Source organism: Ctenopharyngodon idella, chromosome 10 (assembly GCF_019924925.1).
Source record: "Ctenopharyngodon idella isolate HZGC_01 chromosome 10, HZGC01, whole genome shotgun sequence".
NCBI classification, from domain to species: domain Eukaryota; kingdom Metazoa; phylum Chordata; class Actinopteri; order Cypriniformes; family Xenocyprididae; genus Ctenopharyngodon; species Ctenopharyngodon idella.
This window is the reverse complement of record NC_067229.1, coordinates 28,519,244-28,533,570: the sequence shown is the minus strand read 5'-3', so window position 1 is coordinate 28,533,570 and position 14,327 is coordinate 28,519,244. Positions and strand designations below refer to the sequence as shown.

The window sequence follows — 14,327 nt, the reverse complement described above, 5'->3', positions numbered from 1 at the left end:
AAATTAATGGCAAAAAAGTGAAACGGGAAGAGTCTTGTATCTTCAAAGTGCATTGTCACATGGATGTGACTAATGTGGGTCACGTTTATAGTGCCACCAGCTGGCAGCAGGAAGTGTGGCACTCAAAACAGACTGAAATAATCCTCTAATATTTACCCATTTAAATGTCAGTTGTTTCTCTAGAGCCCGTCATCAATGATTGCAGCTATATTATATATTTGCTATTCCGCTCTGTGCAAATAGGAGTGCAATAATTATGATCTTCATCTTTAAAGGGTTAGGTTACCCAAAAATAAAATTTCTGTCATTAAGTACTCACCCTCATGTCATTCCAAACCCGTAAGACCTTAGTTCATCTTCGGAACACAAATTACGATATTTTTTATGAAATCCAAGAGCTTTCTAAACAACACATACACAGCACCGTCATTGCACCTTTCAAGGCCCAGAAAGGTAGTAAAGACATTGTTGAAATAGTCCATGTAACTACAGTGGTTCTTAATTTAAATCTACATTTCATTTTGGGGTGAACTAACCCTTTAAATATATCCAATCCAGACTCTGTCATTTAGCTGGATCTTACATGTTACAAAGTTGAATCAGAAAAAGGATCTTTCAGCCAAAATCACTGATATATCATGCTAAACACAATGTGTAATTCATTTCAGCCTTACATGGAGTTCCATTGTTCAAGAGCAAGATGCCCCTCAGGCCAGTGATTTCCAATTCTATAAACAATAATCCCCATAATTAATAACCGGGCCCCTAATAAGCCCCTCGAGTATCCACGTATTCTATCAAGGTTGACTTCAGTTCCATAAATGGAAATTCAGAAAACTCCTCAACCCACAAGCAAATATGAAAAGCACTTTCCATTTGTGTTTGTTTGACAGAGAGCTCAAGACATTTGTACTATCTCCAGTGTCTGTTCAGGTTGTTATGACCAGCAGGGCAATATGCACTTTTTCTCATTGCCTTATAAATACTTAATGTATGTATCCAGGTCTCTCTCAGTGAACGGCTAAGCTGTTTGGCCATTTCTCAGCAGGTTATTTTAACCCATGAGGGCAGCGTAATGAGGTTTGCCAAGACTTAGGTGATCCTGGCCATCTTCCTCTGCCTCCCTCCGTGCCGTCTGGCACCAAGAGCGGCTGGTTGTGCTGTTTTCTCAGGGCCCGCTCTTAATGAATGCTTTCCAGGGCAGCTTGGCTTGAAGTGCTTGGGTTTCCTTTCTCTCGGGTAGCCGGGTTTTAAGGGCCGATCATCTTACACAGGTGTTACATATTACACCGGCCACACTCCCGCCACTGTCTGCAGCAGGAGTGTGAGGATAGACATTTCCACAACTGCCGGGAATGAAACCTAAACTCCATCTACATCCAAACCTATTTTGAGCTCCTGTGGCTACCTATGAAAAGTTTGGAGAAACTGGAAAGAAAAAAAAAAATGGCAAAAGTCGAAAGTAAAAATAATTTTGGACCAACAAATATCTATTACTTTTGCTTGAGTATAGGTTTTCATAACATTGCAACATTTAATATTTTATAAAAATATTAAAAACATTTTTAATACAGTGCCTGGGATTGCTACACCTTTTCTGCAGTTGAAATACACTATTGGTCATAATTACGTTTTTTAAATGTTTTTGATATAAGTCTCATATGCTCACCAAGGCTGAATTTATTTGATCAAAAATACAGCAAAAGAGTAATATTGTGAAATATTATTACAATCTCAAATAACTGTTTTCTATTTAAAAAATATTTTAAAATGTATTCCTGTGATGGCAAAGCTGAATTTTCAGTATCATTACTCCAGTCTTCAGTGTCACATGATCCTTCAGAAATCATTCTAATATGCTGATTTGATGCTCAATTATCATCAATTATTATTGGTGCTCAATTATTATTAATGTTTCTTATATATTGTAATAATATTTCACAATATTAATAATTTTACTGTATTTTTTGATCAAATAAATGCAGCTCTGGTGAGACTTATCCTAAAAAACAACTATTTACATTAAATAACATTAAGTAATTCATTATTCCAGACTTGACTGGTAGTGTACCTGAAACGCTAAAGGTGTGGTCACATTAGCAAAATTTTGCAGGCAAAAAAGGCCCATTGTTTATAGTCAATAGTGTAGTGATATATAAAGCACATATCACTCAGAAGTCACTTTCAAGCCAAGCAGCTTTCTGTTGGCCAACACGACGAATTTACATGACCAACTTGAACCCTTTGCAAAATGAAATTCAAGATCGTGGATTCCTAATGAAATGACTGGATTTTGCCTGGAAAAAAAAAAAAAACACAACCACCAAAATCACCAAACAATGGTAAATGTCACCACACCTTAATAGTATGTCTCAACTTCAGATGTGTAATCAGTCTAGTTTTGATTTGTGCACATCTTTGTGCAGAAAGGTGAGACAGTAATGAGAATAGTGTGAGCAGATATGTGAGAGATGGACTAAATAGGGACCTGTTCAGCTTTGTTCTGGCTTACTTTGCCTACTTACGCTGGGCTGTCACAATGTCTCATGGACGAGGAGACGCCACCACCGCAGGTACGACTGCACTCGCCCCAGGTTGTCCAAGGTCCCCAGCTTCCGTCCACGCTCTGTGGCCATGTCCCAAACGCCACACATTCACCCTGATAACACCACTAACACACAGATATGGAGAAATTAGTTCTTCTAGTTCTTCTGGTTCATCTTTATTCAACTCTGTTGCGATAAGCAATTGATAACTAGGCTAAGAAGGTGATACAAACACACGCAACAAAATGATGTTTTATTAACAAAGTTCGGGAGGAGCATGTTTAAATTACCTTTCCAATCAGCAAGAGAGGAGGCCTATATATGTATATATGGCTGACTCACTTATGTTCCTCAACAGTTTTCTGCATCCCTCCGTCACCCCGACTCCTCACTCTCGGCTGCTTCCTATCCTAGCCAGGGATATCGGGGGAATACTCTGGGTTTGGGCCAAATTCCGAGCTCGGAGGCCTCCCCTCGGAAAGCACGCCAAATACATATACTCTTTTACTCTATCTTATTATTTGTAAGTGTAAACTTGTGAAAGCTCCTTACAACATTTTAAGATGTTCATTACTCAATAATTAATTATACTTGGTGTTAGTTTTTCAAGAGTGCTGTCATTTTCTCAGTGCGATGAATTCATTGTTATTCTTGTCTCATGAAAAAAAAAAAAAAAACACACAGACTGCAAATACATTACCAACCAAACAAAAACATATTCTTTCAATGAGTGTTGTTGTGAGTCGCTGATACCTGATAATTTTGCAGTTAATTACTGAAAATGCAATTTATCATTGTGCAAAACACAATGATAAATTGCATTTAAGCTCAAGCTCAGCTGATTTCTTGATTGGTTACAATGAGAATATGGAGAATATCTCATAAGTTTACATGGGTGGTTGGCCATTTCCATGGGTACTGGAGCCCCCAAACTCCCACAGGATTGGCGTCTATGATAAACACTGCATTTCAATAGAAAAATTCTATTGAATACAAATTTCAATACAAAATCTACTGAAATTATGTTCATGCATATTCAAACTGGTGCATCATGATTGTAATGACATATGGGTCAATGACATGATTTTTTTTGTCCTATCTACTAATTTTTTCAAAAAATACATTAAAAATGTCAGGGTGATACTGTACAACTGCTGCCGTGTGTCAAGATACAGTAATTAAGTCAGAGAAATCTCCTGGCTAAATCTTGTTTTGTGTAAACAGCGTCTTCACCTACTGTCCCTAATCTGAATCTTCTCCAGAATAAAAACAGTCTCAAGGCTTTGTAATGCTTCAGGACCACATGGAATCTTCTCAGCACTCGACCTCATAATCCATCCAACCCAGGGGACATGAGGACAAGGATTGGAGACGCTGGAAACTGTCGTCACTGTGCAACTGTGTCAGTAGGTTAAGTTCTGTCTCTTTCTCACTCTCTCCCTCTGTCTGGATGGTATGTTCTTGTTCTCAGACTCTATTTCTTTCTCTCGTCCAAAGACAGGAAGAACTTGGCAAGGGAAAGGCTGTGTCCTCAGCTACCAGTGTCTGAAATCAGGGTAGTGTGCTAAGACACTAGCAGGCAGGTCCAAAATAACCTCTTAAAGAATGTCTTATCTAACAGACACTCTGTTCTGAAGCCTAGATCTGTTCTGAAACCTAACCAGAAAATCGACGGCACCCATTGACTGCCATAGTATTTTATTTTTTTTCTTACTATGGAAGTCAATGGGTGCTGTCAAATTTCTGGTTACCAACATTCTTTAAAATATCTTCTTTTGTATTTAGCAGACGAAAGATACTCACACAGGTTTGGAACAACATGAGGGTGAGTAAATGATGACAAAATTTTCATTTTTGTGTGAATTATCCCTTTAAGGTAGGTTCATATGCATGCTTTGAAGGCTGTTTAAAAAGTATGCAGCATGATTATGCTGCTTCTTAATACACAGCATCGCATTTATCCTACACAGAGTTCCATACTGCATTGTGACTCAATTATATAAACATATATATAAATATATATACATAATGGGATTTTTAAAATGTACTAAATAAAATAATGTATTTTTGATTCATATTTTAAATTGTGTTCATTTATTTTAAATAAAAAAAATTTGAATACACAAATTGTTTATTATAATTTGACATGATTTATTATGATTATTACTAAACAATTGTGAATTTTTTTTTATTTTATAAATATATATACTGATAAATCAGGGCATTTATTAAGAAAGCAGGTAGAGTTAATTTTGATTTCATGTTGTCACATCACATGAAAAAAAGTGGAAGAGAGTCCTAAATAGCAGAATAGCCGGCTTTCTGGCATTGTGCTTCCTGTAGTTTTCGACAGCCATTCTTTACGATGTGACAAATTCATTATCAGTGCTGATGGTGGAAAGCACATTCAGTAGCATGTGTGGTCACCCCTTTTTCTCTGCCTTTCCATTTCTCATCTTTCTGGAGCTGGCAGGGCCTCCACTCCATTACACGCTGGGTAAGAAATGGCTGACATTCGTATTCCTTTGATGCTGACCCAGCCAGGGGCAGACATAAGTACGCCACCCGCTAAAAAAAAACAGCGGCTCAACCTGGGGCTCGCTGCTTGTCCAAGACAACGCACAAGAGCTTGGCAGTAAATAGATCCACTGAGCGAATGGTAACAAAGATCGACAGCTCATGGTCCTCTTCCATTCTTCTTCTTGAGCCATCCTACGAGCGAGGACAATGGCCACCCTAATCTTTGTTAAAACTTTCTCTCTAACCTGGACCGGCAGAAATGTGAACTGATGACCCAAACGCTGTGTGCATGAGTGAACACTGGGAATAGGCATTCTTATTCCCATATCTGGTACAATGAGAGCAGGACCAGACACCACACCCAGAGCCATGAGGAGTCTGTTTCCCACTACCTGCCATTTCATAACCTTTCCCATTGCATGAAGTTTTCTCCCTCATGGCACACTGACTTACCCCCTTTTCAATGGTGCTGGTCTGGCACAGCGTTCCTTCTGCAGCGGGGATACTGTTGGTGACACAGCGATTACTTTTGCTAAGGCACCAGAGCTCTCTACACACTTCCTAGGAAAGAAGGCAAAAGCAAGTTGGTCAGAATATATCAATTTCCAAGAGAGATAACAAAAAATGGACACAAGACCAGCATTGTGCACTGGGCTGGTTTCCCCAGCAGGCTTTTTAGAGACCCAACGAAATTGTTTCTTTCTTGCGTTGACATATTTCCTATTGAAACAAGATGTTTGGGTGGGGCATATAGAAAGGATACTCCCCCTTTTAATAACCAATAGGCTGTAGTTACATCACTGCTACATAAACATGCTACTTGCTAGTCAGTTTTCGTGGAGGAGACATAATCATTCTAAAAAGAATTTGATTGGACAAAATCTGATTTGAAAAAAAAAAGATTGTACATTATGTGGCAAGACACTGCAAGCAAAAACAGTTCCCTTTTAAAGTGGAACTCAACACTGCATCTTGGATTGACTCTATGGGGAACGCCATCAGCGTGACCAGTGTCTGAAGCATGTGTGCAAATACGACAATTTCATTGGCCAACGACAGTCTATGACGTCATTACCAGATCACCCATGAGTATAAGAGGGCACCTGCAATGTACGTCATCAGCTTTTTTTCTTCAGGAGCCGTTTGTTTGTAGTAGCATGTGGTGAAGACGATTTACTATGGAAAACTCAGACAAGCATTTCAGGAAGTGTGTGCATAGGTGGCCCAGGTTTTTTGACACTTGAGGACGCACACAATTAATATGTTTGGTGTTTGAGTGAAGAGAATGTGCGATCAGTTCAGAATGTGGCCATTGTGAGAAATTTGCAATAAGGAAGGCCTTTCAGTAGCAGAGGCACAATGGAGGTTGGAGACAAAAGAATCACAGGTCGAGCTGGATGAGGAATTTGAATAAGGTATGACTCTTTCACATTCTTCAGTAATCGGTTCGAGCAATCTGTTGGATCAAGATGTGCCGTCTCTTGAGCGGATGAGGGGGGCGAGTATACAGCTTGTGTTGAGCCCTTTCAGCCTGCCAGCCCAGGATATTTGAGGATGCCTCCTGGTAAAGATACATCCTCTTTGAAGGCTCCGATCCTGCCGTCTAGGCCACTACAGGCCACCTTGCATTTAGATGGCAGGGCGTATGCAGCAGCGGGTCAGGCCACTGGTGCCATGCATATGAGGACGTGTTGCAGGCATACCAGGCGGATTCGCTGAGAGATTCGGATCAGGAGCAAGGACTGTCTCATGAAGTGATTGCTGAGTTGTGCCGCACCACGGGTCTGGCCCTCCAAGTCACCAAACAAACAGCCGCTGCCATTGGTCAGTTGCCCAAAACCTCTAGGGATTCGGGCCCATCACAGTATGATGACTGGATGCATGGCCAGAGGGAGAGTGTGGCCACTCGTGCACCTCCTCCAAGGAGTGGAGCACAGAGGCGGCGAGACACTGGAATGAGAAGACAAGACCTGAGGGAAGTAATTAATAAAAAGCGGTTTTGTAAAGCAATCAAATCGCTATTCCTCCTCCTTCCCCTTCCAACCCTCTCCCTGAAATAAGGCCATTGCTCTCCTTTGAGTACCTTACTCAAGGTGGATGCAGGATGAACTAGTATTGTAGGGCATTATCCCCCCTACCTAATTTGCTTCCCTCATCAACTACTGTTGGGTTTTAAGTAAGGATATATGCTCCCCTTTAGAGGGATGGGTTCTTTAGGCCTCTCTAATTGACCCTCTAGCTGACACATGTAGTAGACAATGCTAAGGAGTTGAGGATGTTTGCTGTCATTTACTATTGTTTGTTCTAATATAATCAAGTGTGGGCTATAGCAGGTCTTAGATGAGTGCCTTAACTAAGAGGGTCAAGCTGCCTCCCCCTGGGGTCCCCCTCTGAGGTCTTTAAGTAGGGTTAGCTCACCGGTGACTCCCTTGGGGTGGGCCTCTTATGTATCCTGAGGCCCCCTTTGGAAGGGCAGCAGTATCAAAGGTTGTAGCTGCTTAGGTAACACACACACACACACACACAAAAAAAATGCCTGGCAGGCTCCCTTTGGTAGCTGGTCGTTACGGTTGAGTGAAGAATAGAACCCTCCCAAACTGCCTAAGGTTTTAAAGTAAGTTCCTCTGTTCCTCGTTGGAGTCTTAGCTGATCCATGTAGAACCTAACAAGTTAAGGTAATGTGCCTTATAGCATCCCTTCTTGTTATTGGGCACCTTTTCGAGTACTGAGAGTCTTTGGATCCTGGACAAGTCCAGGCAGGGTGAGAGCACTTTTCCCTGATTGCTTTGGGGTAGTAGAGCTGAAGCTCCCCCGCGGTTCCCTAGGGGTCGAGTTTTTAGGTCAAGGATAGTGAGAAACAATTTTTCTTGCTGTTAACTTATATGCTCCGCCTGGAGGTAGTGGTGGGTCAAGGTCACAGTTTAAAATGTTCTTCCTAGGCAAGTATTCTCTATGGGATGTGTCAAACAAAAGAAATTCACATAGCTAAACCTTAGAGCTCTGCTCTTGGACCTCATGTGGCTAATACCTGGCCCTGGCCCGCAAGAAAGGGAGGAAGGTTGTTAAGGCCGGGACTTTCCTTGTCCCACAGAACAGAAGCTTGGGTAATGGCAGAGGGAATATTACCAATTGACATACTTGCTTTTATTCATAATAAGGGTTGTCAATAGAGAACAGGACCACATGGCGATGCCACAAAAAAAAAAGAACATAATCCAACCGCCTTGACCTGACTGCATATACCTACTACAATACACAGACCCATTCAGAATTACTAAACACAGCAACATACACATGACAAAATCAAAACATTATCCTGAATGTGTGTGGAAACAATGTGAATGTACTAAAATGTGTCTGTGCATAAATACAATGTGTGATCAGTGCATTGAGAGTGCATTGAGAGTGTACATTCATATAATGGACTCAGGCATACTTACTGTATGTCACCGTAATCGTATTTACCTTGATTGCAATCCTCATCTATCAAAACTTTACTAGCAAGACGCTGGTTTGCTTTATCTAGCCGAGAAACACCGCCATACAGCAGTGGTATGTTTTGACATTCCATTCAATCTTCACATAGGGTGATGCATGAGGGCTGGCACTCTTTGGAAACAATCTCAGAATATGACAGAGCTTGTGCTTTAAAGCGTAACACACACTGGAATGAATAATTCAATGAAAATGCAACGTGAGTCGCTTTTCTCTGCCATTTCTGATGTAATCAACAAGGTTTTCTTTACATTAGTACTGTTTTGGACTGATTGTTTGAATGAATTTCGCTTACAGAATCAATGGGACTGAAAAATGTCCCGGAGTTAAGCAGCTTGGTTTGGAAGTGAACTCTCAGTAAATGGTGCTTCATGGACATGGACCTAATCTTGCCTACAAAATGTAGCCAAAGTTTTGCTAATGTGACTGCACCATAAGTATCTAAGCTTTATTAGATGTTTTGGTACTCATCTAGTTAAGTCTCAGAATCAGTGGGACTCCATCAAATTTACCTAACAAGCTTTGCACATAACAGCTGGAAATGGGATGAAATTATTACTCTAAGTATCAACATAAAACTTGAAATTGTCAGGATAAATAAGCTAAAACTACCTTATAAGTAGCTGACAAATGTACAAAAGGCCTAATTTCCATGTGCTCTGAAGAAATTGTGCTGGGGTCTGAAGTTTGAATATAGGAGGATATAATGCTCTCCGTACATTACAAGTGTAACTTTGTAGAACTCTGCATTATATTTCCCAATAAAGTGCACTAGGTCCCTTTAAAGCTTGAACTTCACAGGATTTACAGGACAGAGAAGTGCCCCCATGAAAAAGACTTATGATAGGGAGTACTGCCACTGACCCCAGGTCAGTAAATAAGACTCAGCTGCCCAGCCCATCCAGATTAAATAAAGCAGCAAACTGCCACTCTCAGGTTGCAAAAGCTCCACCTCTGCAGCTGGTTTTAATAAGGTTTCCTGCTGGCCCATTCAAGATGCTCATGCTGAGAAGGTCAGAGGGGTAGGCTTGACCAGCAAGACTCAGGCACTGACGGGTTTAAGCTGGGAGTGCAGGGTAGCATAAAAATTGGCCTACTTCTCTAAGACCAAAGTAATTACTATCAAACTGTTTTAGAATTTCCAGAGCCACTTCTGGTATGAATTTGACTTATCGATCGATCGATCGATCAATCTGTCTGTCTGTCTGTCTGTCTGTCTGTCTGTCTATCTATCTATCTATCTATCTATCTGTCTGTCTGTCTATCTACATTATCTAACTGCCTGTCTGTCTGTGTATCTATATCTGCCTGCCTGCAGAATGTTATAAATATTTGGTTTAGTCTTGCACTGCTCGTCAAATAAAATCTTATTTTCATTGATTAAAATTAGATGGCATTCTAGTAAAACTGTACCAAAAAAGTAAAACTGAATAACACCACTGTATATGACAGCTGAGTCAGGTGCAAGATGTAATGTAATATGACGCATATGCTGTGCCTATATCTGATTAATCACATATGTATATGATGTTTGAGTTCATTAACCACCCATGCAAAGAGGTAAAATAGTCATAATAATCAGCTGAAGGCGAATATACCACAAAAACTGTAAAATTATTTAGTCCTGAAGTGAGGAAATTTTATGACATCATATGTAAAAACATAAATGACGACAGCACAGACGTTGTCACAATTTCACTCGTACGGCTAACCAGACACAGGATAACAACTAAATAACATTAAAGTCCAGGCTCAATATGACCCAGTCACGTCGAAATCACTGAATCCACTTTACCATACTAGGTGTGCTCACTGCCACTAAATATTTTCTTTTATGATGTTCCCATATTCCATGGTGATAATCTCCACATATGCAACGCTAATTAATTGATGGTTTAATAAACAGAAGGATAAAGTCTAATGCCTCCCACATCCTCCCTAGTCACTAGATCCAAACACCTCTGATCTGAAGCAAAATAGAGTAAGAAATAGATTAAGAGATAGATTAAGAAATAGAAAGTTTTTTTTTTTTTTTTCCCCCTTTGAAGCATGGGGTAAAATTCCACTCCACACCATTCAGGATGTGTATGACAGCATTCCAGGAAGGATTGAAGGCAAAAGGTGGTCGTGCACCTTATTAGGTCTTTGATATTAATATATTTTTAGGCTTCAATTTTTTTGTCCACCCCCTGGGTGTGTGTTTATCTCTCCGTAACAGTTTTTCCAAACCAAATTCAAACCTCTGGTCCGCTGGTGTGGTTATAATTCTCCAAAGGCATGTATTAAACAGATGGTTGGCAGAAAAAAATAAGATTGTCAGAATCCACTAACACTACACGCTGTATTAAACTTGAGCCAAGGGAATGCAAGACTTTTTTTCTTTACATGACCGTCTTCCATGCTGATCTATACCACAGTTATGAGCTTAAGAGAGAAATTACAGGGTTCTCTTTTTGGCGTGCATTCATCCACTGTTGGATATATCTCTCAATGAAACAAAAGAACTCTGTAATCTCGGGTAATTTAATTCTTTTCTGGTGTAGAAAGCAAAGCCGCATATTTGTACTAAGCAGAGCGCCATCTCTTATTGATCATTAATTTTCCTGGCTTCATTCAAGCCCTTTTTTCTCCCTGTGTCAGTTTATTTGCTTAAGTTTGTTATTCTTTGGGTAAAATCATTATCATTTCCAAAAGTCTGGGGATTCGGCAGGAAAAGAAACAAACCTCAAGTATGGACTTTCTCTGAAAGAAATGTGGCCCGACTTCAAACGGTCCTTGGCAAAGCTCATTTCAGGTGCTGATAAAACAACGATCTTTAATTTCGACAACATGAATGGCATCATGTGACATACTACAAGAGAGTATCAACTTGGCAGCCTCACTTCTAGCCCTCAAAGGAAGTGAAAATAATCTCAGCTGATTGCTATCACCTGTGTTTCTTAAAGCTTCCAAAAGTTCTTCTCAATCAGGGCAAGTGTTACAAAAACTTAAACTCGATATATTCTTTACAAGTCCAAATGAGACACCACAGCACTCACTCACAGCACATTTTTTTCCCCCTCACTGCTCTGTACTTCAGAGAGCTCTTCTTGTAATGTTGCCTGCTGAACAAATCATGTCCTTTGGCTAGTCTCCTCTGGGTCAGTGGTAAAAATAACTGTTTGACCTCCGGCATCATGTCTCCTCAAAGCTCTTTAAGTAGCGGTCTTGCTCTCTATGTCCAAACCGCCTTCCGAATCGTCCAGTGTTATTAAAATCAGCTCTTAAATTTTAGTACATATACAGCAGGTTCTGACCTCACAGGTAAAGCATCAAGAATGTAGCAAATATCTGATCACATCTGATGTGTTTATGTTATATTACTCTGTGTCCTGACATGAAGTTTCAGGCATTTTCTGGCATAGCACACTTGGTTAGGACAAAAATTCATATTTACACTGAATATTTAACACTTTTTCGCTTCATTGCATTGACTGCAGTTAGGTAAGGTCTCAGTAACATATTTAAAACGTTCCTGAAACAACACCTAAAAAAAGTAATCAAAACAAACTGCTTTTTGGAATGTTTGGAAAGCACCTATGTGGTAGGTTTCTTCAAGTAGACTCAGAACGTCAATATAATGTGTTTTAATGATGAAAACAAAACCAGCTTTTAAAAAAAATACCAAAATACAACCAGTCCATAAACTGCTTACAAACATATTTTGCCCATTGTTGACATCGATTTGGGATATTTACCACAACAACCAAACTTAAGTAACGCTAACAAGGTTGGAACAACATTTCTGCTATGATTAAAAATCCAACATCTACCGCATTACGTACACAATTCAAAAACGTCATCAACTTTCTCCTGACATTTAAGCAACTACAGAATAGTTGTGCTTGCTGCGATGGTAGTTCATTTTTGGTTCTTGATATGTATGCAGATGTTTAGAGCAGATGTCTGTAACAAAAAAAAAAAAAAAAATTGTTGCTCTGTCTGTATAATGACCAGTCTGACACAGCAACACTGTCTCAACCAATGGCAAGAGTTTGGGAAACCTGTTTGAAAACAAGTGTTATTTTTGCAATTCCATTTGGTGACACTAGTGGCAAAAATATTACACACTTAAATTTCATTTTTTTTTCTTTTAATGAATACTTTATGATTAAAGCCATACTGTTATTTAAAAAAATATCCTGGTTTAAGAAAAACTGTCTCCTTTCTGGTCCAAAAATTCTTTGTGTCTGAGCCAGCAAATGTCACCATGTAAGCATGACATTCCCAGAGCATGATAGTGTATTGCAGCCTTCTTACCCCATATTTGCACTGACGGGAGGAGGCACCGTACTGGAAGCGACACTGCTCATCTGCATCGTACACCTGCCCTGGAGCCACAGTGGGGTACAGGAAGTCTCGTTTCAGAGGCTCATTGTCCAGACACGTTCCACGACCCGAGCTGTCAAAAGAACAAACCTTCAATGGGATTGGCTCATCTACAGAGGTTTCATTTGTATCCAACAAGAGAAAAAAAGTGTCTCAGACAAAAGCTCAGATGAAACAAAATGGGAAGGTGTATTGTTTATGGGAATTAGCAAGTGAGAAACCTGGAAAATACAGAAAGTAAAATGAGGGGAGGAAGCGTGAATGACAAACAGTGGCCATAAAAGGCTGAGATTTGGACTTATAAGGTACTGCTGTGTGCCTATGGAATCCTTTGAAGAGTCAATAAAATGACGAAAGAGACTGAACGAGCAAAAAAAACGCAGAAGGTACCGGAGGTCACGCGTCCAGTCAAGAGTTGTGTTTAGTCTGTTTAGTCAGCTAGAAATATGAACGCTCCCAAGAAACCCTGAAAAAAAGGGCCACTGCTTCGTCTGCAGCGAACAAAGTCAAAAAATAAAGCCCAAGAAGAGGCCAGACAGTGCATGTTTTGTTGGACTGTGTTTATTCTGGGTTCAGAAGTGGATCTTGTTTTATTCTCGGCGTCCCTGTTACGGATGCTTTCCCCCCCTCCCTGGCGTGTGCAAGCGGCTGAGAGACGTGTCCGCCCCACGCCGCTGCTGTCCGCCGGAATAAAACAGCCAATTATTATCCCGCTCGCTTTGCCAGCAGCATGCCGCGGAATACGCTCTCCTTCTCTCTGAGGGAACAGTGGGCTCGCTAACAACATAAACGCTAACATTTCATACTGCTGGAGAGCAGGCGGCTCTATTCTAGGTCCTGTCTGGCATTTGCATGATTGCTTCAACTGAACGCGCAACCTAAAACATGTTAACCAACCACCCCACTGTGCGCTGCTAAAAGCAACATGGCCTCTAAAGAGAGTGAGTTTACATTGCATCAGCCAAGACACACTAAACCTCTGACGGTATGCCATTACATTTTTAGACACTTTCTACATGGAATACGTGTCTAACTCGTACTTTTATTGGTCTGAAGATGGAAAAATGAGTGGCTTTAAAACCTAAATTATATTTGTTTTCATGTATAGGGGGCAGAACTAGTTGTCACTGGGGCCTTAACTCATTAAAATCACCTAGTTCTTAAATTAGAATTTTTTTATGAACTTAGCTTTCTCTAAACTAAAATTTAAACAACATATATATTTTTAAACCTTTATACCATATCTATCTATCTATCTATCTACATTTTTATACATAAAATAGTTTGACATTTTTACGTTACCTTATACATTTTTACTTTTCGCAAACTATTTTTTAATTAATTGTGTAATTGCAGGTTTCAGTGTGACAACTTAAACTATATAGTGTGACAACGTGC

General features: G+C 40.1%; 1 protein-coding gene across 1 annotated transcript in view; it reads right to left on the bottom strand.

The window, feature by feature from the left end:
- adamts6 (ADAM metallopeptidase with thrombospondin type 1 motif, 6) overlaps positions 1-14,327 on the bottom strand; it is a 94,200-nt gene that overhangs the window by 46,909 nt on the left and 32,964 nt on the right. Inside the window, exons 12-14 of the mRNA XM_051910974.1 lie at positions 12,861-13,002; positions 5,520-5,627; positions 2,526-2,671 (exon numbers count right to left, since the gene is read on the bottom strand). Coding sequence (XP_051766934.1) covers positions 2,526-2,671; positions 5,520-5,627; positions 12,861-13,002 — 396 coding nt within the window. The remainder of the gene's footprint in view (positions 1-2,525; positions 2,672-5,519; positions 5,628-12,860; positions 13,003-14,327) is intronic.